The sequence below is a fragment of the Phoenix dactylifera genome, chromosome 14 (genome assembly GCF_009389715.1).
Source record: "Phoenix dactylifera cultivar Barhee BC4 chromosome 14, palm_55x_up_171113_PBpolish2nd_filt_p, whole genome shotgun sequence".
NCBI classification, from domain to species: Eukaryota; Viridiplantae; Streptophyta; class Magnoliopsida; order Arecales; family Arecaceae; genus Phoenix; species Phoenix dactylifera.
Window position 1 is genome coordinate 3,844,652 of NC_052405.1, and position 23,357 is coordinate 3,868,008.

The window sequence follows — 23,357 nt, forward strand, 5'->3', positions numbered from 1 at the left end:
CCCCCAAGGCATCCATACCTCGGTCGTCGCCAATTTCCCATCTGATCTCCGGCAACACCAAAGAAGCTCAAGAGCAAATCTCTTGCCAAATTAAAGAACTCCACCGACCCACACGAAAGATTGAAAGATCCGCTGGGCCTCCATACTTGGCTCTCATCAGGAAGCCCCAAAGACTCGCCGACTCTAGGATAAATCTAATTGTCAACCTAATAGCAAAAATTTCCCGCCGCTCAATTAGGAAGTGAATCCCGAGTCTACCACATCTGGTCGGTTGGCAAACTGTATCCCATGCCAACAAATGGACCCCACTAATGCTCCTCTGCCTCCGCCAAATGGAGTCTTTGAACAAGCGCTTTATATACTGCAGCGCTCCAATGGGCATCACAGTGTTGGACATAAAATAGATAGGCATCGAGCTGAAGACTGACCGCACCAAAATGATCTTGCCCATCATGGATAAGGCGCTCGCTTGCCACCCCTCGAACCTCCGCCAAATACTCTGCTCCATAGGGAGGCAATCCCCCCTACGAAGACACCGACCCATGATCGGTACCCCATATACCTTAGGGTGCCCTCCTGCTCCTCAATCCCTAGGGTCGCCATAATGGAAGGAATTGTCAATGCGAGTATCTGCTAATAGATAGGTTCTTTGTTGTGAACAAATGGAATTGCTGGAGGAATAGTAAGTAATATTAAGAAAGTGAGGAACTTATGTGGTCCATCAATCTCATCTTTTTGTTCAGAAAAAAAGGGAATTTACTTGAGGCATTTGCAGACTACATATCATGTTTTTGACCAAGGGTTCATCATTGTTTTGAATGGTTTAGCTTTTCTTCCTCGGTGACATCACAAGCTAAGCATTCAACACCATCATCACAGTCACAATCAAGGAGACCGCATCAACTTAACATGGAAATGAAGGAGAACCCAAAATTCAAGATTGGATATCCACGAACAGACTCCTCCACCTATATTTGTTGTAGAATGATTGATCTTATTTCACGAGCCCGACCATCCGATGGCATTTGGCACTTTAAGATCAGTGTGAAGCCGGTAGAGCAAATTTGATGGGCAGGATTCCATCCATTTTGATTTTTTTTGTGCATCCGATCTGATGTGTGGCCCGCCGTGTGAAGAAGAGAGAAGATGTGGGATCACTTGTACTGGCCCTCCTCAGATGGAGGGCTTGGATCAGATGCGAAAGAAAAAATTAAAATGGATGGAATTCTATATGTTAGCTCTACTCCCCCATCGGCTCTATATACCGATAAAAGTGGACCATATAATATTTATTTGAATCTATTTTCGTATTCGAATTTATCCAAATATAGATAAAAACTTAAGCATTCGATTAATATCCGTATCCGTATTCATGTCCGATAGAAAAATTGATATAAATATGAATAGACAATCCTCCAATCGATATCCAAATATTCAATTATTTTATAACCTTATTTAATTTTATATAGAATTTATTATTTTTTTTAAAAAATATATATAATCACATTAATATACTATTTATTTTATTTACCATCCACATAACAATATTTTTGATTCTGGATCATAAACTTTAATTATCTATATATATTCATATTTTTAATATCTGTTTCCATTTAAAATAAATATAAATATAAATTTTTTATATCTGATTAATATTAGGGGTCTGTACTATAAAATAATTATAGGTGTGAATACAGTGATACCCAATCCGATTTTAGCTCTGTGTTTAACTATTTGCGGTAATCTCAAAGCTACAGGCACTATCGGACGACGGAGCTCGCACAACAAGATCAATCATACCACTTTCAGCCTCAAACAATTATCGACGGACACGTTTCTCAAAACTGCATTCCGACATCTAGTACCGCGGATGCTGGCAGGACACGTGCTATCATCTTATCCGTCTATTCAAATTTCTAGGATCTTCTGACGGCCATTCACCAACGGCCACTTGGCGCCAATCCACAATCCATATTCACAAGTTTCCAAAATATCCTTCCCTTCCAATGATCCAACCCAAACTTACCTAATATACCATTAAAGAAGTAGACTAATAGATCTGCTTCAATTTTTTTTTTTTTTTTTTGGGTACACAATCTGCTTCAATTTTAAAAATTTGTTGATGGAGTTGAAAAAGATCTATGTGATCTTCCTTTCATGAATAATAGATATAGGTACGAAAATTAGTTAGATATAAAAAAATTATATTCATATTTATTTTAACTTATATGAGTACACATTGGATATTAATATTATAGATATATTATATAGATACAAATGGAATACCAAAAGCTCCATGAGCACCAAATAAAATATAATATTTAACAGAAGCTAGATATATGAACTATATGGGATAATTTTCAAGAAACGGAGCCTACTAATTAGATATAAGAAAAAGATAGGACTATCTCTGTAATTTATAATTGCAGCATTGCAACAATCATCTTTAAAAAATTAAAATAATTTTTAGCTATTGAATTATATTTATCCAAATACCCCTCAAACTTGTTTTTGCACCCATCTTTTAGTTTGCTACAAGAACACACTTAATTTATAACTATTGCAAGATTAGAAATTTTCATATTTAAACTTATATAGATTTGGATATTCTCATGGTCTTTTCACAGTTATTGATAGACTTAGATTTTAATTCCAATTTTGAGTTTAGTTACATACTATTAACCACAAAGACTGAAATTGCAATACCTTGTAATTATACACTTGTGACATTTGTCTCATTTATGTTATTCTTTTAAAGATAGCTTGTTATTTTAAAATAATAAAGACATATTAGTGAATTTTTAAAGAAAGTGTTACCTATATTTAAATGATATCCCCATATATATATATATATATATGTATATATATATATATATATATATATATATATATGTATATATATATATATGTATATATATATATATGTATATATATATATGTATATATATATATATATATTGCCCCTCTTCATTTTTTAAATCACCAAGTCCTCACATTCAGTTGTTATTTCTCTTCACATTGCTATAAATAAAATACTCTTAAATAGCTACTATAACTGTCATAGCTTGATTCTTTTATCAAGAAAATAGAGCATGAAGAACATATATTTCAAAATTAATAGCATATGTACAAACTTGTGAGCAATAAAATCTTTTTAATAAAATATAAATAGGTATTCCCTAGCAAACCATGCATCTCACCACAAATAATACCATTACCAAACTCCAGGATATTCTATTCCAATAAAGATAGTTATAGCATTGGATATCACATCCCTAGTGGTTAGGTGGTACTCAGAACATCTGACATCCGGCTCACGCTGAGGGGCATTTTCGTCACTCAGAAATAAAACGGGACAGCGTACGGACACTCTCGTCGCTATATCTCTAAGAACAAAGGAGGGAGGAAAGAAGCCATTACAGGATATAGTTTGGCGCCGACGAAAGAGGAAGAAATCGGCAAAAGATCGGCGAAGAGGAGGAGGAGAACGAAGCGATGCGGGCGCTGTCGGAGAAACCCCTCCTCGCCGCTTCGGCCGCCGCGGCGCTGTTGGCGGGTGCCCTCATCGTCTCCAGCTTCGTCCGCGCCGGCGACCGCGCCCTCCTCTGCTCCTCCGTCTACTCCTCCTCCTCTCCCTCGGCGGAGCTCGCGGCGGCGCTCCTCCACTACGCTACCACCAGAGTCGTCCCCCAGCAGTCCCGCGCCGAGATCCGGATCTCCTTCGACGTCCTCCGCCGCCGCGCCCCCTGCAACTTCCTCGTCTTCGGCCTTGGCCACGACTCCCTCATGTGGTCCGCCTTCAACGCCGGCGGCACCACCGTCTTCCTCGAAGAAGACCCCGTATGGTTCCGATCCGTCACCAAGGACTCCCCCGCCCTCCACGCCCACACCGTCCGCTACCGCACCCGCCTCGTCGACGCCGACGATCTCCTCAAATCCTACCGATCCGAGCCCTCGTGCCTCCCGCCGGCGGCGGCGCCTATCAAGAACAACCACCGCTGCCGACTGGCCCTGGCCGATCTCCCGGCCGAGATCTACGATCGGGAGTGGGATCTCATCATGATCGACGCCCCAAAGGGGTACTACAACGAGGCGCCGGGGCGGATGGCGGCGATCTTCTCGGCGGCGGTCATGGCGAGGGGCCGCCGGGGGGAGGGCGAGACGGATGTGTTCCTCCACGACGTCAATCGGAAGGTCGAGAAGAAGTTCGCCATGGAGTTTCTCTGCAAGAAGTATCTCGTCGGTGGCACCGGCCGGCTGTGGCATTTCCGGATCCCGCCGGTGAACGACACTTCCTCCGGCGACAAGGGCTTCTGCTGAAATCTTTTGGCTCCCGAGGGGTTTTCTTGTAACTTTCATTCTCCTAGGCGTGAAATGGTTTTGTTTTATTTTAAATTTGTTATAGAGCTTAATTAATTGCTATGCAGTAAATTAGAACTTTTTACGGGGGCGAATTATAAAATAGCAAAGAAAGGAGCAGAATGGAAATTAAAATAAATACAATGTCGAGGATTAGAATGAAAAACTGAGGTAGTTGGGTGCACTAAAGTTCGGTTCTGACATTCTGGGAAAATGTTGTTATGGGGAAAGCAATAGCAATGGATTAATTTGTAAATTTGCATGTTTAATTTTTGATTGGCTAAGGGGAAGCAAGAAAAGAAAAATGAGATAAAGGAGGGGTGGATATTTAATTAGATATGAAATAATAATGTCTGGAATGGAATAGATCCTATTGTTGGCTAATTGGAGAGAATTAGATTATAAGGGAGTATGGGAAGTATTACAGTCAAAGATCTGGACTAATATATAGTTATAAATATTCTTTTTATTTAATTAATATTTTATTTTTATTAATTATTATATTTATTGTAGTTTTTTAATTTTTAAGATTCGTCATTTTGGTACCGGACTTCAGACACTGTATCAGTGTCATATTAGTACAATATTGGTACGATACGGACATTTGGTACACCATCCGTACTGGTACCGAACTAACATGGTATGGTACCTTCTGTATCGTTCTGTTTGGATCTATAATATTACCTCCAATTTGGGATAATGAGGAATGGAAAGAATCAAGGAAGCCTAGAAGAAATGAAGGATAATGAGAAATGAGCCAAGAGAATTGGGCTAGTTTGCAGGGGGGATTTCTGATTGTGGAGAGCACATGCCCATTGGTTTTTTTTTTTACGAAAAAATTTCTTAATAGCATACTCTAGTGTCTGATTAGATCTTGGGAAAGTATAATAATGCATAAATGGTGGAAGCCAATTTGGGTCAGCAAGTTAACAGAGTATGGCAGTGTAGATTTTTAAAGGTTTTTGTGGGGCTCAGAACCCAAGAAATCAATCATGCTTGCCTTCATGTGTTACACCGATTTATATACATGCATGTATACATACATACGCACTTATTGTAGTCTTCTCGCTAGTTTTGTTATTATCATGAAGTATGTTAAAATTTTCCATTAAAGTTTAAAAATAATGCTAGTTTTCTTGTACAACTATTTAACAAAAGTTATAAGATCAATTTTAATTTCTACTATAAAGAGTAAAACAAGCAACAAATCTTACTTTCTTGAGAGACTTTACTTATTAAGTAAAGACTTTAGCAGTTGGAAGAATAAGGATATTTGGAGGAGGGCTAATTTTTATGTATGTCTGCTTGATGTTATGATTTAGTGTTTCAATCTTAGAAATAATTTCAGAATCCCTTTTTCTTTAGGTTAAAAAGGAGGAGAAAAATCTCAACCCCTTCAGTAAGTTACAGACTTGGATGAGTTTACTGCTTAAGCCACTATCAAAAGATATGAGTTTGCTACTCAAAAGTACAGTTAAAAGTTTAAACCACTACAAGATTTAATATGATTCAACACATTTAGCAAGTTTACTTGGATAAATGAGCTGGTGAGGAGACAAACTGTAGGTGTGTTGCATTAGAGGAGAGAGTGGGGGAAAATGTGAGAAGACAAGAGAAAAAGGTTGTGAGTTGGTTGATCTTGGATTGTTAGGTCATGTAACACCAACAATTGATCATGTAACACCAAAAGACATCCATTGCTGCCCAAGCTTCTGGCTGATGAAGCTTTGATAATGGGGAGGTCTTCCCATGGGATAACAACTAACAACTTCAGCACCCACCACTCTGTCAAAAGGTAGAAAAGATTTGTGATTTTTTATTTTCTTCCTAAAAAAATTAGAGGTGGAGGTACCCATGTAGATCTTTTCTTCTGTTTGGTAGTCATTGATTAGCTTTGCAGGACCTTGGTATTCTAAAGAGCCATGGTGCAAGCTTGTCAAGCTAGTAAAGGCCCAGAGCAACTTGGGCCACCCAAAGCAAGTATGTTTCTAGCCTTCTGGAGAAGCCATAGTGCAACTTGTCCAGCTATAATGATCTTTCCCCATATGAAATCAGGACCGGACTCCCAGAAGAACATGTTTGGTTAGAAAGAGTTGAGCTCTAAAATAGAAATAGAAATAAAAATAAGTGAATCACGCTTCTACTGTTTGGTAGTAGGGAGGAGTTCCATTCCCATTCTCATTTTCATTATAGGAAGGAATAGGAATGCCCCAATCTCTAAAAACCTAATCTCCGCTCTTTCCCAATATTCAAATCCTATTCTACCAAGTTTACTTAAAAATTAATTTTTCAAAAATACCCTTCTATTTAATTGATTTTTTAAAAATACCTCTCTATTTAATTGATTTTTTAATTCTAATTTCTATACCAATCATGAGCGAAGCCCATCAATAAATATAGCCATTCCGATTTCAGTTCCAATCACGAACAAAAAGCACCATGCCAACTTAGCTCTAACATGAAATATCTTAATTCAAGCACTAATGAATTAAGCAATCCCATGAATTGCTTCAAACCTCCTGTATAATGTCAGGAGGAGGAATTGGATGGGAAAATGAATGGAGCCTCATAAAAAAAAACTTATGGAATTTTAGTTTCAGCAGCAGTTAAGATTAGTTGTGCTGATTGTGGAGTTGCGGGTTAGGGTTGTTAATTTGCTCAGTTAGTAAAGCAGGTATTGGATTGAAGGAGATTCCCTCACTGTTATTCATTAGATTAAATGACCAGAAGCCATCAAGTCCACACCTGAAGGACATATGGCACATCAAAGAGAGCACTTCAGAGTTGTTTCTAATTCATATCTTTAGTGAGGGCATCCAATCTGCTGATTAGTTAGCTAGTGTACCTTGATCATTCTAGTGAGCTCCTTTCTCACCTAGCTTCCATGGTTGCTTACAATTGTTAGATTGTAATTTTTTATGTTCATTCTTTTGAAGTTCGGCCTCTCTTTATAGCCGATAAGATTATTTTTACGTTTGTTTGAGTACTCAAGTATGATTAGGCTGAATTTCTTACTGGATTCATAGATTAAGCCGCTCTTGAATATATCTCCATATCAACTCAACACCTTCAGCTCGAGTCCTATAGGAAGAAAAAAGATGGCCTACATGGATTTTTTTTTTTTCCCCTACTGACCACCATATCCACATGCTGGGATTTAAGCAAGGATTTTAATAGGCTTTCAAGAGAGTCGGGTTGGACGAACTAGTAGGCTTGATTCCTATAGAATATTCCTGCAGGAATATCCAAATGGGTCCTTATCTTTATAATTTCATATTTCTTAAAAACTATTACGTTTATTATAAAAGATATTGTATGAAAAATTATCAATAATGTCATGTTCAGTTATTTTGGACTAATGCTCGGTGGTTGGAATCAGATGCCAACCTTCTGTTGTGACTCGACGAGGCCAGAGCGGTCTCATCTTGAAAGGTTGGGTAAGTAACTAGGTATATGTTTGCATCGCATATAATTATAATCGTTAGATTTTTTTTTATTTGATTTAGTTTTCACACAACAATCGTATAATCATATGATATATTTTCTAAATATCAATTTGATGTATTTGTTTTACCCAAGTGTATCTAGGCCTTATTTGGATATTGGCGGTTAATATAACTAGAGGTGGGCATTGGGCTGGGCCGCCCATGGCCCGCTTGCTACAGTAACGGGCCGTGCTAGGCACGGCTCATAAAAGGGGGCCGAGCTGGGTTAAGGATTTCTGGCCCACGGACCGAGCCCGGCAAGGCTCATAAGGGCATGGGCTGGCACGATTCGTGGGCCAAGCACGAATTTATAGGACTCCAATTTTTTCCCCCAAAATACCCCTCAAATTAGCCATGTTATGGCTGTTGGGAGGGGCAAAATGGGTAAAAAGCCATAAATAGCTGTTATGGGCCAAAAAAATAGCCGTTATGGGCCACCCATAACGGCTATTTTTTTTTGAACAGACGGGTCGTGCCTTGGCACGGCCCGTGTCGGGCCTGGCATGGCCCGCCACCCCACGGGCCTAGGGCCATGCCGGGCTTAGCCTTTAGGTTAAGCGGGTCGGGCCAGGCACGGCCCGTTTGGTCTATGGCCCTGTGGGCCTGGGCCGGGCCCGGCACGGCCCGATGCCCATCTCTGAATATAACCATTATTTACAATATGCTTGGAGAGCATGCGGATGTGAGTCTTGGTAGTTAATATGACTATTATTTACTTCGGCGGTAAAATGTGAGTCCTCGTTGCGTTATCAAACTCGAAAGGTTAACTATATTTTTTTTTTCAAAGAAAAATACCTCAATCAAACCTTACACACGCAGATTAGGATCTCTAGAAGTTTGATGTGTGAGTTTTGCAATGTGATGGATTTTTCTCTTAGAGGCTTCTACCTAGTGTCAGCATGTATATATCAGCATTCTCTACTTATCTTGTAGTAACCCTATCCAGTTCTTTCTATAGTAGTTAGAGTGGTCCACATTAAATTTAGCTATCCTCCCCAATCATTGTCAAATAAAATTAGATTATAAGACATGATTGGAATAGATTATGATCTAGGCAACAGGAACATAATTGGATTAAATTGGATCGTTGTACAAGATACCATGATTTTGGAGAAACTCAATTTAAATTAGAGATAAAAAAACTAGCCTTTGATTAACGGTCTTGATGCCATCAAGACATAGATTTATGAGATTTTCTAGGACAGGAATTTTTTGGAATTTCAGAAGTTTCCATACAAATGCTAGAATTTTTATATAGTTTTAATCTAATTTAATAATTTAACTCCAAATATTTAATTTGAAATTAAGAATTTAAGTCACCTTTTAGATTTAACGGATTCAATCTCGCTAAATCGACTCTTCCAATTAACTCGGTTCTCACTTCCCCTCAACTCCAACCCCAGCCACATCTAGTTTGCTACACAATCCCCCAAGTCCCTAATTAACCCAGCGCCAGTCTTTCCACGCCCCCCGTTCTCTTAGGGCCCGTTTGGTTCACGGGAAGTATTTTCCCTCTTACGAATATGATTCCTGGAAATCAGATTCCTAGGAAGAGGATAACTAGGAAAGTATTTTTGGCATGTTTGGTTGACCATGGGAAAGTGACAAATTTCCAAAGTGCTTATGTTTGGTTGACCATCCACTTTCCTGAGAAAGTTATATATAATTTCTATTATGCCCTTAATAGAAATTAAGTCTTTAATGCCTCTTTAATGCTTCTTTAATGCTGAAGGGTCTTTTTGGAAAAAAATAAAAAATGAGTGATTCCCATCTTATGGGAAAGTAACTTTCCCATGTTTCTCATGGGAAAGACTTTTCCAGTGGGAATCATATTTCCATGGGAATACAACTTTTCCATCTCTCTCCTTTGAAAACTCCAACCAAAAAAGAGGCATCTTATTACTTTTCCGTTGACCACACTTTTCCCTCTTTTTTTCCTGCAAACCAAACGAGCCCTTAATGCCATTAGGACTCTGTTCCTAAGACTCTTATATAAACCCTTACATTATAACTCTTCCCACAATGACTCCTTTCTCATTCTCCATACCTCCTTTCTCTTATGAAAGCAAAGTGAGGGGTGCCTCCCAGAGCAAAGCGAAGAGATTAATCAAAGGCAGAAAGAAGAGAAGAAGCAGCAACTTCTTCTCTCAAGCTAGAGACTGATTGATTAAATAATGGCCAAACCCAAGCTTTGCCTCCTTCCATGGGAGGAATTAAAGGGTAGCAGGGCCAGAAGAAAGAAAGGAAGGGAAAGGATTATCACTGTCTTTGGGGATCCATGAATCTACCTTCTTCTTGATACACTCCGTAGGCTGCATATCCACCACTTATGAGTACCCGACCCAATTAAAGTATTTAAAATTTATTTAATCTGTTTCTGACCTGTTTAACCTGACCCACTTAACTCATTTGACTTGTTTAAATCCATTTAATCTGTTAAAAGCCCGTTTAATTTGACTTCACCTATTTAATAAATAAGTTATGTGGGTCGGGTCGGAGGTTAGATTCAGATTTAAATTTTTAACATGTTTAATAAATAAATCGGATTTGGGTTGATAAATATTTAATGCAATTCGCATCCAACCTAACCCGTATCTGATCCAACTTATCCGATTGCCAACCCTACATATACTACAAGCATCATGATCCTCCAAGAAGACACCACCGCCTACATCGCCTAGTTACACCTAGGAATAGCTAAATAAAATAATAGAAGGTAATAGAGAATAAAATTGTCATGAAACATCGATATTTAACGTGGTTAATAAAAAATGGAGTCTATATCTACCATGAAAGCAAGAGATCCACTTTAATATTCACAAGGTATAGAGCTTTACCACGGTTCAACGTATGAAAACAATCCATAAAAGAGACAAGAAATATCAATGTAAGATATGATTTGGCCAAGAAATAAAACTCTCTCTCTCTCTTTTTCCCACCGGATTCATGGACTCTTCCGAGAGAAGGCAATACGTAACATAGGGCCCAAGTTATAAAAAAAGTGAGGGATGGATCTCATTTTCCTGCAACTCACTTCAAAGTCCTATTTGGACTCTTCTAGCGACATGGCATAGAAGACAAATTGTCCATCTTAGCTTCTATTGCCAAGCCAACCAGAAGACTTTGCAGAAGACTTCTATCTACCATTTCAGTACGAATATATTCAAAAAAATCAAAAAGTCACTAATCACGGAGCGCTTTAGACAGCTCCTTTTCACCAGTTCAGAAACAAAACTACCTAATTTGCAGTTCCATTAGCTTTCCTATAGATATGCTTGGCCCAGAAGGCTACGTTATGCCCTAAGGCAGGAGATGACAGCCATCTTTGTCACTGGTGCACCTCTGGATCTATCTACCATTGTTCAAACAACAGCCTCTCCCCTGGGATAACAGCTAGCTCAATTCCTAGCTTGTGTCAAACTCAGAGCACTCCTCTAATCTATCTCATCCTGCCACCAACAAATCTATATTTCTCATCCTTCACCAATAGCATAATGCCACATGTCACCTTCATAATTCCACCTCATGTTGAACACCCATATTTTTTTTGAGTCTAGTGCACCAAACAAAATCAGATCCCTACGTCCCTATAGCAAGTCTCGCAAGCTAAAGCCGTCGGCCAACTGAAGGGTACCCCTCCATCACCTCAAAGGAATCAAACTAACCTCTTTTGAAGCAAATAGCATAAGAACTACTAAAATTCAAAATCCTTGCATCATTATAAGTGACCATACCTTCGAAGACTTTAATAGCTTCTTTGACATCAATTTCATCGGTATTGCTTCTACGCATGTCACAAACACTCTCATATGTTATACTTATGCTTATAGTGATTGCATTGCAACTTGCTCTTTTCTCAAGATTTTGATCTCGACCATGTACTGCCAAATCCCTTATGTAATGGTCTTTCTTTTGCTATTAATGTGCTAGTAGAATAATCCACCTAACTAGTCTTCCTTTGAGCTTCATCTGCGAGCAATATCGATGCTGCTAAATCCATACTGAGAGATTGCATCATTGAAGTTCATGATTAAACCGCCCATGAATTGAGTATCGAGCTAAGCAATACCATAGCTTTCTCCTCGCCTTCGGTCACAACCTCAACTATCACCAATTGGCGAATCAATGGATTAAAATGATTCAGTTGCTCTTGTAATAAAGCTCGCTCCTGCATCTACAAGGTGTACAACTAACTCTGAAGAAAAATATTATGTAGCACAGACTTTTGCTCATACATGCTCTTCAACTCGTCCCACATTCTTTAATTGGTTTCCAAGAGAATATTAAACATGATAGATTCACCAAGCGCAAGATAAATCTTATCTCTCTTGGCAAACTCTTATCCATCATAATAGCAGGTTTCTTCTTTTCGCCCTCGGGCACTAAATTTCCTTCATCAACATAGCTTGTATCTTCAGATTCCGAGAAGCAAAGTTAGCGCCATTAAATCTTGGAATTTAGATTTTCAAATTTGGTCGAATTTCCTGCCATCATCAAATCCAGGCTCTAATACAAATTGTTACAAACCTAGAAACAACTAAATAAAATAATAGAGAATAAAATTAATATGTCACGCTAAGATTTTCTAATTCAAAATCCAGGCTACATTCACCAAGGAAGTAAGAGATCAACTATAATATTCATAGACAATGGACTTTACAAGGGTTCATCAAGAGAAAACAATCCATAGAAAATACATGAAAAGATCTCACCAAGAAATATCACACAAAAGAAACACATCACCGAGAGACCATCAGGATGCTGAGATAAAACTCCAAGGAGAAATGTTGTTCTCTCTCTCTTCTTCTCCCCTCTCTCTCTCTCTTATTCTCTTGTTCATTCTTCTTCTCTCTTTTCATCTCTACCTCACTCACAGTGAATGGAAGGATGTCAACAATCCTTCCTGAAGCCAAAGCTCTCATGCCACCTGCGAGAAAGAAATCCTATACTCCCTAATGATGAAAATTCTACCTAATTAGGCCCAACAAAAATTAAAAACATTGCCTCTTGTTTAATTTAGTTGTTCTGCAGAGGATCAACTATGTTCATAAAAGTTTTGTTTGAATATGCTACAATTGTGAAGATACGATTGATGAATAGTTCTAAAGTTGACCTGCAATAAAACTTTCACTTCCATAGAACTATAGCCTGCTATACCTCTGTTTGCATGCAAGTTTGTGGCAAAATACATGCTTTTGATGATAAAAAGGTTCTGGCACACTGGTAAAATCCCTTTTTTATTTTCCATCTCCATATTGTTAACATCTGGATATCTAATTTAGAGAAGTTATAGCTTTCCTCCTACAGCCAAATTTCAGATTGGTTTGAGTACCCCCATCTCCAACTGAGGCACATAAAAGTACACAAAGTGCAGCCAATCTAACCCTTCAACAGGTAAATTAGATTGAAGCTGAGGCTGAAGTATCAAAGGACTTCCTTCTCACCAATAGACAAGTGATCTTGGAAGGGTGAGCATGCTTGTTATCAAGAGTACAGAGCACAAAATCTGGCCTATGGAGAGCAAGGTTCAGCTGATCCTCCCCAACTACAAGTGCAGTAGCATCAAGAAGCACATGCCATGAATTCCGGTGCGCCTCGGAGACCCAGTGCATGGAGTACCTCGTCCCTCTCACCTCAGCAGGGTAGGAGAAGAGCCCCTTGGGGCTATGCTTGCACTTCCTTCTGAAGTATTGGCTCAGTTGTGATCCTTTGATCCTGAGATCCAGCCAAGTCTCAGGTGCTGAGATCACCTTTGATTCCTTATATGCTGCAAACTCCCTCACGTAGTCAACCTCATCGTCGATGATGGTCATGTAGTAGTTGTACCTGAAGAAAGGGTAGCTCTCCCCCACCAACATCATGGCAGCCTTATAATTTGGAGTGAAGAGCACAAGGTATTCCTCATCGGTCAGGCCACAGTGTTTAAGGACGCGGTTCCGGGCTTGGATCTCTGGGATCGATATGAAGCTGCCAGGGAAGGAGGACTTCTTAGTGAGAATGTCTAGAAGCCTTGAAGGCTCCAACTGAGTCTTGACGAGGTCGGGGAGGTGGCTTCCCCTTGGAGACCTGCGTCTGTCGTCGGAGTTCTCCGGCGATGCAGTGCAATAATACCTTGAGTAGAGGTCAGTCTTATCACCTTCCTCGATGAGGCCATGCGAGTATTGCGGGTACTTGGCATGGACATACTTGCTCACATATTCCATCTCACTTGGAGTTATTGGTCCTGACCATCTTAGATCAAGACCATGGAGAGTTGATATGGCCTCAGCAACTATGTGGGGAGGAATGAATTCGCGCGGACATACTTTCTGTTGTTTTTGATGCAGAAGTTCAGATTGCAGCATATATCAGATCTCAAAGATGGAGGAGGAAAAAGAGTATGAGAGAGGAACTTGCCTTGACAATCATGCTATTCGGCCTTTGGTTTTGAAGTGGTGATCTGGGTATTGAACTGAATGTGGCTTCTTCATTTTCCCCTCCAACCAGAGACTGCATGCGAAGCATGTTAATGATACTCTATACGCAAATGGATTAAAGGAAAGAACTTTTTTTGCTTGAAACTTGTAAGAACATACCTTGGGTTCCATATGGAGAACAATCTGTTCTTCAACAATATACCAAAGTAACCAAGAAATTTGCACAAGAGTAGCAACAAGCAACAGGAGGAGAGAAGGAAACAAAGGCTTGATTGATGAAGAGACCAACCCAAACCCACCAAAAAGCTTTCTTGTTTCAGATGTTGATCCAAATTGGGGCGTTGTAGGTAGCGACCATAAAGATATTTTATGAGAGAGCCGAAGGAAAAACATTTACACCGACAACGACAACAGCAATCTACTGTGCCTTAAAAAAACATGGAGTACAAAAATAATCAATCTACACAGTCACGGTTTAGTAATATAATATCTGCAATTTTTAATTCTTCTGAATGGTGATTTGGTGGCTTTCACTAAGAAGCAAATGCTTGATTCCTCAATGATAATATAAATGGCATTGCTTAGGCTTTGAGTAACTGATTTAGCTGATGAAGGAATGACTCATGGAAGACCGAGTAAACCATTTGATTGGGTAAGCGAAGGCTTTTGGTTTCAAACTTTGGTTATGTGGTCAATAAATTTGGACAGGATTTCTACCTCTACGAATCCGAATAGAATAAACAAGTGGAAGAGTTCAAGAGGAAGGTGAAATGGCAGCGCTAGGGGGTTATGTCAGCATAGAATTTAAAAAGTTTGAACGGATAGTGACCGTTTGGGTGGCTTGTGGGAGTGGAGGAACGGAGGGGACCGCTCAAAATTTTAAATTTGGAGGGAGATGGAATCTTGTGGCGGGAGACAAGGACCAGTCTTGGAGTCAGGAGAAGGAAGGCCATGAGAAAATGATGAGATGAGGCTAAAGAATGGATGCAACCAATGCTACAACAATAATGCCACCATGAACTCAAAATATTGTCTCTTCTTTGAATGCCAGTTTGCTATAGCATCCCAAGTTACATTATGTGGTGGGAAAAGGATTAGGGTTTCGGTCTTCTCCTTACTTTCTTGGAAGGTTAGGTTGATTGGATGCTAGTCTCCATTCTGCGGTGTGCCATGATCACAGCTGTTAGATTGGGAATTGAGTAATAATCATGGTGGTCATCGTGGCCATACCGGCCAAGATTTGGTGGAGACTTTAAGGCGAAGACAAGGTCATGATCATCTTGACCTATAGATTGCGACACCAACCTGAATCTGGGATTTAGATTCAAGGATTGGAATTAGACCAGAGACCCCGGTCGAATTCTCGAACCAGAAGAGTGTATATTAATATCAATTTTTTTTTAAATCATAATAGTAATCTTGCTCTAGAGGTTTTTGTCGACAAATTAAAGCCTTATGGAATCTTAAAATTTTAATTTTCTCAAGTTATTTAAGAAATTTGAATCAAAATTATATAAAATACTTCCTATACAACGATGTATACAAGTGAAGAAAATTGATAAACATTAAAAAGAATATGCATGCTCTTTCCATAATAAATTCACAATATCATGATAATATGATAAAATTGTTGACATACTATGTTACTCCCATAACAATCACATGCCTACAATGATTTTTCTTTTCTTTTCTTTTTCTGTGAGAGAGGAGCTAATTAAGAAAGAAATATTGTTGTCTATATTAATACATTTGTATGATTTTTTTTACATATTTCTGTGAAATGTTACAAAATATTAAGGAATTGTTGTGGGGAAAATCAGCAACTCTGTTCTTTTCACATGCAACTTTATTTGTCCACATACAAACCCTCACATCAAATATGATCTGTAAACATGTCAATTTTACAGCTGGCTTACATTTTAATTGCACAATGGCAATACATGGATGTTGTGCATTGCCAAGACAACTTTGAGGCCTGCTTTGGAATCTTGAAATCCAACTGATGGAGATGAAATCCTGTCAACCTTCAAGGATTACAAAGAAGACCAACCTTCAAGGATATCAAGACTTGAGAAGGGAAAAGGAAAAAAAAAAAAAACAAATACATGCTATCTAAGCTTCAAAACATCTCATACAGGAAATTGTGTTCATCTCTGTCGGATTACATACCCTACATTCTGATTACAACACCATCAACAGGTAAACCTTGTGGCTCGGAGCACACCCGATATTATACACGTAGATTGGCCCCACGCATTTCCACCTCTATCTTTGAAACTAAAATATCTTGGAGCAAAGTTATTGATAACTACGTTGTCGAGTACAAAACAATTGGCAGTTCCTCAGTTACACTTGATCATCAGCATGATCACTTGTTAATTGCTTAATAGCATACCAGGACTCAGTGGATTACAGATGAGCTCAGTTGCTGAATATTTAATCTACCAACTTGCACAAATATATGCCATTTCATAAGATGCCATGGAATAGGGGGCAATAATGACAAGAGCCCAGGGTCAATGAGGCTAGAAAGTTGGACACCTAATAAAGTCTTTGAAGAAGAAAGCTGGTACTCCATAACCCTCCTCCAGAATCAACCTTCTTGGTTCAACTTTAATTAAACTATTAACTTTGATATGGAAATAATCGCCATGAAGGTTCGATGAAGCAACAAATAGCTCCAATTTTGGACCGCATCAAAGCAAGCCAAACTGCTTGAAAGTGATGCCTCGTGTTATATCTTTGCACGATCGAATCCAGCAAAGACCTGCATCATTGAGATCCAATCCAATCAGATGGTGGCAGTTGCTCGATCAATGTTAAGCTACAAAACCACAGTCATCACCTGTTGTTTTGATTAACGTCAATAAGCATCAAGACATGATTGAATAAAAGTGATGTTGGGGCTGTTGAACATGTCCATTAGTTAAGGGACAGCATTGATAGCCTAGCATTAGGTTAGGTACAACATATAAGTTTAGCCATTCTGCATAGTATTAGACATAATCTGGAGCTTAGAGGGCCTTTTTCTATAGAAGAATTGTCCTAAACAGTGGAATTACTCCTCATTAGCCAATGGATGTCATCAACCAGCCAAGGCTGGAAGTAGTTTTCAAGTAATACCCATTCGGCATCTGGCATTCAGTCATTCAACAAACTCACTTATACACCATCATACATGAATTACAATTGGAGTCGATAGAGCAACCACTAACCTCAGCTTCAGATATTCATTTAATCAGGAGTGATTGACTATACTTAAATAATTTCAATCTGAATCGTAAAACTTATGATAGCAAATGCAACCCCCCTCTCCACCCAAAAATAAAAAAATAAAAAATAAAGGTCCATGCACCCCGTCCAAAGCTGCAGCTAACTGCCGCCATCTGATCAAAAGTAGGTTCACTTGCATTATGGTAAAAATGGATTTTTCCTCAAAAAACAATGAAAATATGAGCCAGTTGAAGACAGAAACATTTAGCATGATCAATTGCAACATATGTGGTTATGTAGGCCCCATCAGTTCAAGTTGTAAAGATGGCCACAGTCAATGCTAGAACCTAACCACCCCATGTTGAGAATAGTGGACAAAATGGATGGTTAGTCATGGGTCACTACAAAGTTGGTTGCCTATGAACATCATCAGCAGAAGGGCCCACATGTCTAAATGAGTCATCTGAAATAAGAATTTAAACTCAGCCTTTTTAAAATGAGTTTGGAATATAGAAAAAGTCCATCATCTTGATTAATTGGAAAAAGGATTTGCTAGAAATGAGCCCACCTCCTCCATTGTCATGTTATATAATCATCTCATTGCAACCTGGATCACCTAAACTTCTGGAAGGAAGTTATAAAAGTTAAACCTCACTGACTGCTGCTCAGCAGCTACTCTTACAGCTTTCTTCATATTCGCTCAACCACTCAACAAACCTGAAAATAATTTGCAAAAGGACTTATGAAAAACCTAACCTTTTGTTATTCTGGAAGAAAAGCATTGGGGAAAGCATCCATGTTGCCCATCTTTTGCTGTTTGCCCCTAGTCAAGAAAGAACTCTTCAACCAACAGCAATCATCTCTCTTAGCTCTCAAGAAAAACAGAAGACTACTAGCATACCCATCAGAGTAGGCCGAAGAAGTGAAGGGAAGAGCAGAAAGAGAACCCAACTTACTGCTATCTGACTTTGCCTTTCAGCCATTTTCCCCACGACTCACAACCAGATGCAACATCAGAAAGTCTTCCTGAGAGAAACATTGCAGATAATAAAGATCAGCAGCAACCACAGCAGGAAATAAGAGGGTAAGAGAGGAAAGAGAAGAAAATGTCATCGAAGAATTTCATCTTTGTCCTTTTCCTTATCCTCTCAACCATTTCCTTCCTTAGATTCTTCAGGTTTACAAACATTACAGCACCTCATACACTACCCTCTTCTCCAATATTTTCAAATTCATGTGCTTCTACAAATTCTATGCCTGCGAAACGCCTTCCTCGTGTATCTCATGCCATGAAACCATACGCCAGACCCCCTGCTGAAAATATCCTCAGCTTAAAAGAGCACCAGCTCCTCCAAAATCTTATAACCCGACGAGCCCCCTGCAACCTCCTCTTTTTTGGACTTAAAGCACAATTCCTTGATCTTGCCATGTTGAATACTGAAGGAACTACTAGCTTTCTAGAAGATGACTATGAAAAGCTCAGAACCCGAAAACTCAAAGGCATGCGAGTCCATTTGGTTAAATACCATGACAAGGCCAGTGAAGCATATGAGCTACTTAAACATGCTAGAACAAACCCTGCCTGCACACCACAAGCAAGTCTCCTCCATAAATCACATTGCAAGCTAGCACTGACTGGGCTGCCAGAGGTAGTGTGCAACAGAAAATGGGACGTGGTGGTCATTGATGGGCCAAGAGGAGACCAACCAGAGGCACCAGGGAGGATGGGGGCAATCTACACAGCTGCCATGATTGCAAGAGCTGGTAAGACGACGGATGTTTTTGTCCATGACATAGATCGGATGATTGAGAAGTGGTACTCTTGGGAGTTCTTATGTCATGAAAATTTGGTTTCCTCTAAGGGAAACTTATGGCATTTTAGAATAAAAGGAAACTCCGGCTCTGCTAGGTTTTGCCCTGAGGCTGTACCTCAGATTCAGTAAGTAAGTTTCTATTTTTCTTTTACACCTTACAGATATGAAATCATTTATTGATTATGAAATCACATTTAGATGAATATATATATATATATATATATATATATATATATATATATATATATATATATTGATATGTATTGAGTATCTTAGACAGGGACAAACTTGATCAGATGGTTTATGGTTGGAACCATCATTTTGGTCAAAGATGAGACAAGTAAAAGCTCAATTAGAGGAATATGAGCAAATCATACATTCTTGTTATTCTTGATTTCCAAGTCTTGGTACCTCAAGAACAAGAATATAAATCACCAAGCCACAAGTCCCTACCAGAGAAATAATGCTGTAAAAAGAAATAGCGAAAGCAGCCATTTTTTTTCCAGTAACATGTCAGGAGTTAGCATAGAGAATAAGAAGGAAAACAAGCTAAAGGCTAGTTGATCCATGTCATAATTTTGCATGATGGAAAAGCTTGATAGACAAAATTATGAGCACCCTAAGAAAGAAACCTTTCCTAAGCAATGGTGTAGCTGAAGCATATGTATTTATTAAATTTGATAAGTAAGTTGACTTCCATTCAAGATGTTTCCCAGTCAAGGACACATCTATAAACTGAAGCCTTCCTGTGATTTTGACAACACAAAAATGGTGCAAAATGGCAACATATTTAAGGTACCAGACGCAGCAAATTCCTATGTCCATCTGGCATCTGCAGTGACATGAGGAGTATAAATCTCTCTGTATAAATATAAATGCATTCTGCACATGTTCCTATATTATCATGTATAGAACTTGATGTCTGCTTCCGCAACCAGATGGGTGATTCATTTCAACAGCATCGACTAGTTTTCATGTCACATTAAATTAAAATTTTGTAGAAAAGACAGAATAAAATTTATAACCATATGATGCAAAATAATTAGGTCCAAGTTATTCTTATTGCCGCTGCATCAGGATCAACATTGTCATTACCATAATCAACAGAAAATTGCATTGCTATGATTAGCTCAGGCTCTATGCCACTAAGAAGAAACACTTGCTAGTTCTATTTGAACTGCATATAATATCTCAAAGATAATCTATCAAATTGCACATACCATCACAAATTAGATTATTTTTAGTATAGCAATCATCTTTTATGAAAACAATCATGCTGGGATAAAAGTGTTGATGTATCAGAATAGGTATCAAATGTGTGTCCTCTGAACAATGCAAGTCAGAAAATACTTTAAAGTAACTTATGAGGAGATCTAATTCAAAAAAGAAAAAAAGAGAAAAAATATGGAGATTTGTCTGTTTATGCCAATTAATAAAGAAGAATTTAAACTCTCACCATGCAAACTATATGCTGAGGTTCAGAATCATGTTTAAGAGCATCAGATCCAAATTTTTTCAGACAATATGATAGTTACTGAGTTTCCAATAAAGAATGAAGTTCATGGGACATGATAAGAAAGTTAACCATAAGTGGTTACCATCTTGAAACAGCTCGCCGTTCCTAATAATCAACAGAGGAAGTACATAGAAATAATACATAAATAAAGACAAGACCCTGTATATCAAAGCATATGTAAAATAATAAAATGTCTTTATAGTGGACTAGCCACAAGTTCTACTTGTGTAATTATGAATGAGCCAAAGTTTGGGAATACTCTGGACAAATGCAAAGACATGATCAAGTTTGTAAAGATGCCTAGTTGTTGGATCCCTTAATAGCCGCACAATCCTAGAGCTTGAACTACATGGTAATTTAGTTATGAATATAACAACTATTGATTTATATCTAAATGCAATACTGTCGACAAAGAAATCTATAAAAAAAGTTCTTTTTCCTCGATTTTTTTAAAAAACAAATGATAGAAAATATAGAATATCCTTATATTTTATAAAATAACTTTTTGTTGCCAAATTTATTCCTGCATTATATGAACTTGTTGCAGTCCCAAGAGCAGCTGGATAAGATAATAAAAGATAAAAAGATAAAACTAGCCCAACAAACCAAGAATTAACACGGTTCGTCCAATGTACGGGCTATGCCCACCAGGGAAGAGAGAGAGATCCACTATAATACACAGAGAAAAAGTCATATTACAAGAGAGTGCACCACTTAGCTCTAGCATGCTTTTTGAGAGAATTATAGAAAAAGATGGATACAAGAGCAACTTCGAGAAGCACAAAAGAATACCAAGTAAAACTAAAGAAAAGCACGAGACCGGGTCTCTTCTATTCTCTCATGTCTACAGCGACTCCATTCGCAGAACGCCCTTTTTCGTGCACGACTGTTCATAGAACTCAAACACCTTTTATACTTGAAGTCATTTACCTCTTCTCCATCAAACCATACGCGGATTCATAGGCCACAGGACTTCTTGTCCTATTCCAAGTGATACCCAGAACCTCATCAGGCTTAGAAAGCAAGTCCCCTACCTACTCACATGTCAATTTAGCGTGTCCAGCTTGAATTCAGTCTTTAAGGTGATCTCATATTGGCAATAGGAGCTACTTTTCTAACAGAAGTTTCCTAAATTTGAACTCCAAATCAAATGGAATGCAAGCATTAGAATCATGCAAACACCAAAAGGGCAACAAAATTTTCAAGTAAATCAAAGTTATTTCATGTTTGTTCACTTCTACTTAAGGATATTCAAATGGAAAAGGTTCAAGGCGTGATCTTTACCGTCAAGAAGACCACCGAAGGACAAACCTGTGACCAATTAGCAGCACCCGAGACGTCTTGAATTGAACAGCAACTCATTTCAGTAAGGAAAACAAAGCGAAACCTACACAGATAACAAAATGGATAAAAGAGTGGATTACTTCGATCAAACCCTCAGACGAGACCCTAAAAGAATCGAAAAGATCCAAACTTTCTCGAGTTTTAACTCCAATTCCATCGGGTTCTTTAAATAATACAAGGTTGCCAGTTGATCGAACGAAATGCTGCTGCGAATAGGGACAGGAAAGGATAGACCTTGGGGTTCTCTTCGCCAAGGTCACAGACCTCGCAGAGCTTGGCGTTGCTTCGCTTCCCCTTCTCTCTTCTTCTCCTCTTCCTTCTTCCCTCTATTTTCGAATCCACTTTGGGTCCGGCTCTCGGGTACGGAGAGATGAGGGAAGGGAAGGTAAGATTACCGGGAGTGCCTAGATCTCCTTGCTTTGGCTCACAAGCACCCAAAAAAAAAAAAAAAACAGGGCATAGCTTGGGCTGGAAAGTAGAAGCTTTTAACTAGCAAGATAGATTACAATCTCAAATGTTATACTGGAAATTATCTGAGCCGTCTATCTATGAATTCTATGAAATCCATTTTACCCACCTTTATGATTAATCATATATTTTAATAAATACATTTGATAAGAACAAATAAAAAGTATTATGCCTCTCAGAAATTAAAGTATATTTATCAATTTATATCGTTAACATAAAATAATTACAGTTATTAATACTTCTTTTCACATGCAATGCCAATGAGTTAACATAGAATAATTACGGTTATTTATCAATTGTTAGTAGGACTATGGCATGTGTGAACAAATACATGTGTAAGCTATAAAATAGTTATTTGTTTTAACTTTTTATGTTATTATTGTTGACCTTTTGCCATGCTTCAAGCTACAACTTTTTTGTTTATTTTTGTTCCCACCTCTTCTATCCTTGTTTTACACAAATGAGTATATACCACATTTCATTAGTTTTGTATTTTCCTACACTTAATAATCCAAATCTTTGGCGAACATTTTGCAAATATTTTCTTAAATTCTGAATCTTTATGTCAACTTGAAAATTGTTCTCAAACACCAGGCTTATGACTATTCCATGGGACATCTTACTTGGATTGCCAAGTACCATGCTGACTTGCTACTTGGGAAGATCAGAATAAGTAATTATAGAAGGAATATTCCCTCATCGAACTTCTCGGCTATTCTGACTGAGTCGGAGACCAGGTCCA

The 23,357-nt window shown here is 38.4% G+C and overlaps 3 protein-coding genes and 1 long non-coding RNA gene across 7 annotated transcripts; 2 read left to right on the plus strand and 2 right to left on the minus strand.

Annotated features, from left to right (window-relative positions):
* Positions 1 to 3,310: 3,310 nt before the first annotated feature.
* LOC103722266 (probable methyltransferase At1g27930) lies at positions 3,311 to 4,462 on the plus strand. Its single transcript, XM_039133359.1, has one exon. The coding sequence runs from the start codon at positions 3,496 to 3,498 to the stop codon at positions 4,318 to 4,320; it is 825 nt and encodes a 274-aa protein (XP_038989287.1). The 5' UTR covers positions 3,311 to 3,495; the 3' UTR covers positions 4,321 to 4,462.
* Positions 4,463 to 13,054: 8,592 nt separating this feature from the next.
* LOC103718316 lies at positions 13,055 to 14,988 on the minus strand. Of its 2 annotated transcripts, XM_008807071.3 has the most exons (4): positions 14,420 to 14,988; positions 14,241 to 14,333; positions 13,956 to 14,152; positions 13,055 to 13,811 (listed from the first exon to the last, which is right to left on the minus strand). In XM_008807071.3, the coding sequence occupies exons 1-4, from the start codon at positions 14,651 to 14,653 to the stop codon at positions 13,244 to 13,246; spliced, it is 1,092 nt and encodes a 363-aa protein (XP_008805293.2). In that variant the 5' UTR covers positions 14,654 to 14,988; the 3' UTR covers positions 13,055 to 13,243. The 2 variants fall into 2 exon arrangements, with proteins under 2 accessions (XP_008805293.2, XP_008805292.2); XM_008807070.3 differs by having other exon boundaries at positions 13,055 to 14,152; positions 14,420 to 14,986.
* Positions 14,989 to 16,128: 1,140 nt separating this feature from the next.
* LOC103718318 lies at positions 16,129 to 22,562 on the minus strand. Of its 3 annotated transcripts, none has more exons than XR_005514707.1 (4): positions 22,115 to 22,562; positions 18,375 to 18,499; positions 18,230 to 18,296; positions 16,129 to 17,027 (listed from the first exon to the last, which is right to left on the minus strand). It is a non-coding gene; the product is annotated as an uncharacterized LOC103718318 (long non-coding RNA). The 3 variants fall into 3 exon arrangements; XR_003387748.2 differs by having other exon boundaries at positions 18,430 to 18,499; positions 22,088 to 22,562; XR_003387749.2 differs by having other exon boundaries at positions 22,088 to 22,562.
* LOC103718317 (probable methyltransferase At1g27930) lies at positions 18,498 to 19,442 on the plus strand. The gene has a single exon (XM_008807072.2). The coding sequence runs from the start codon at positions 18,580 to 18,582 to the stop codon at positions 19,414 to 19,416; it is 837 nt and encodes a 278-aa protein (XP_008805294.1). The 5' UTR covers positions 18,498 to 18,579; the 3' UTR covers positions 19,417 to 19,442.
* Positions 22,563 to 23,357: the final 795 nt, after the last annotated feature.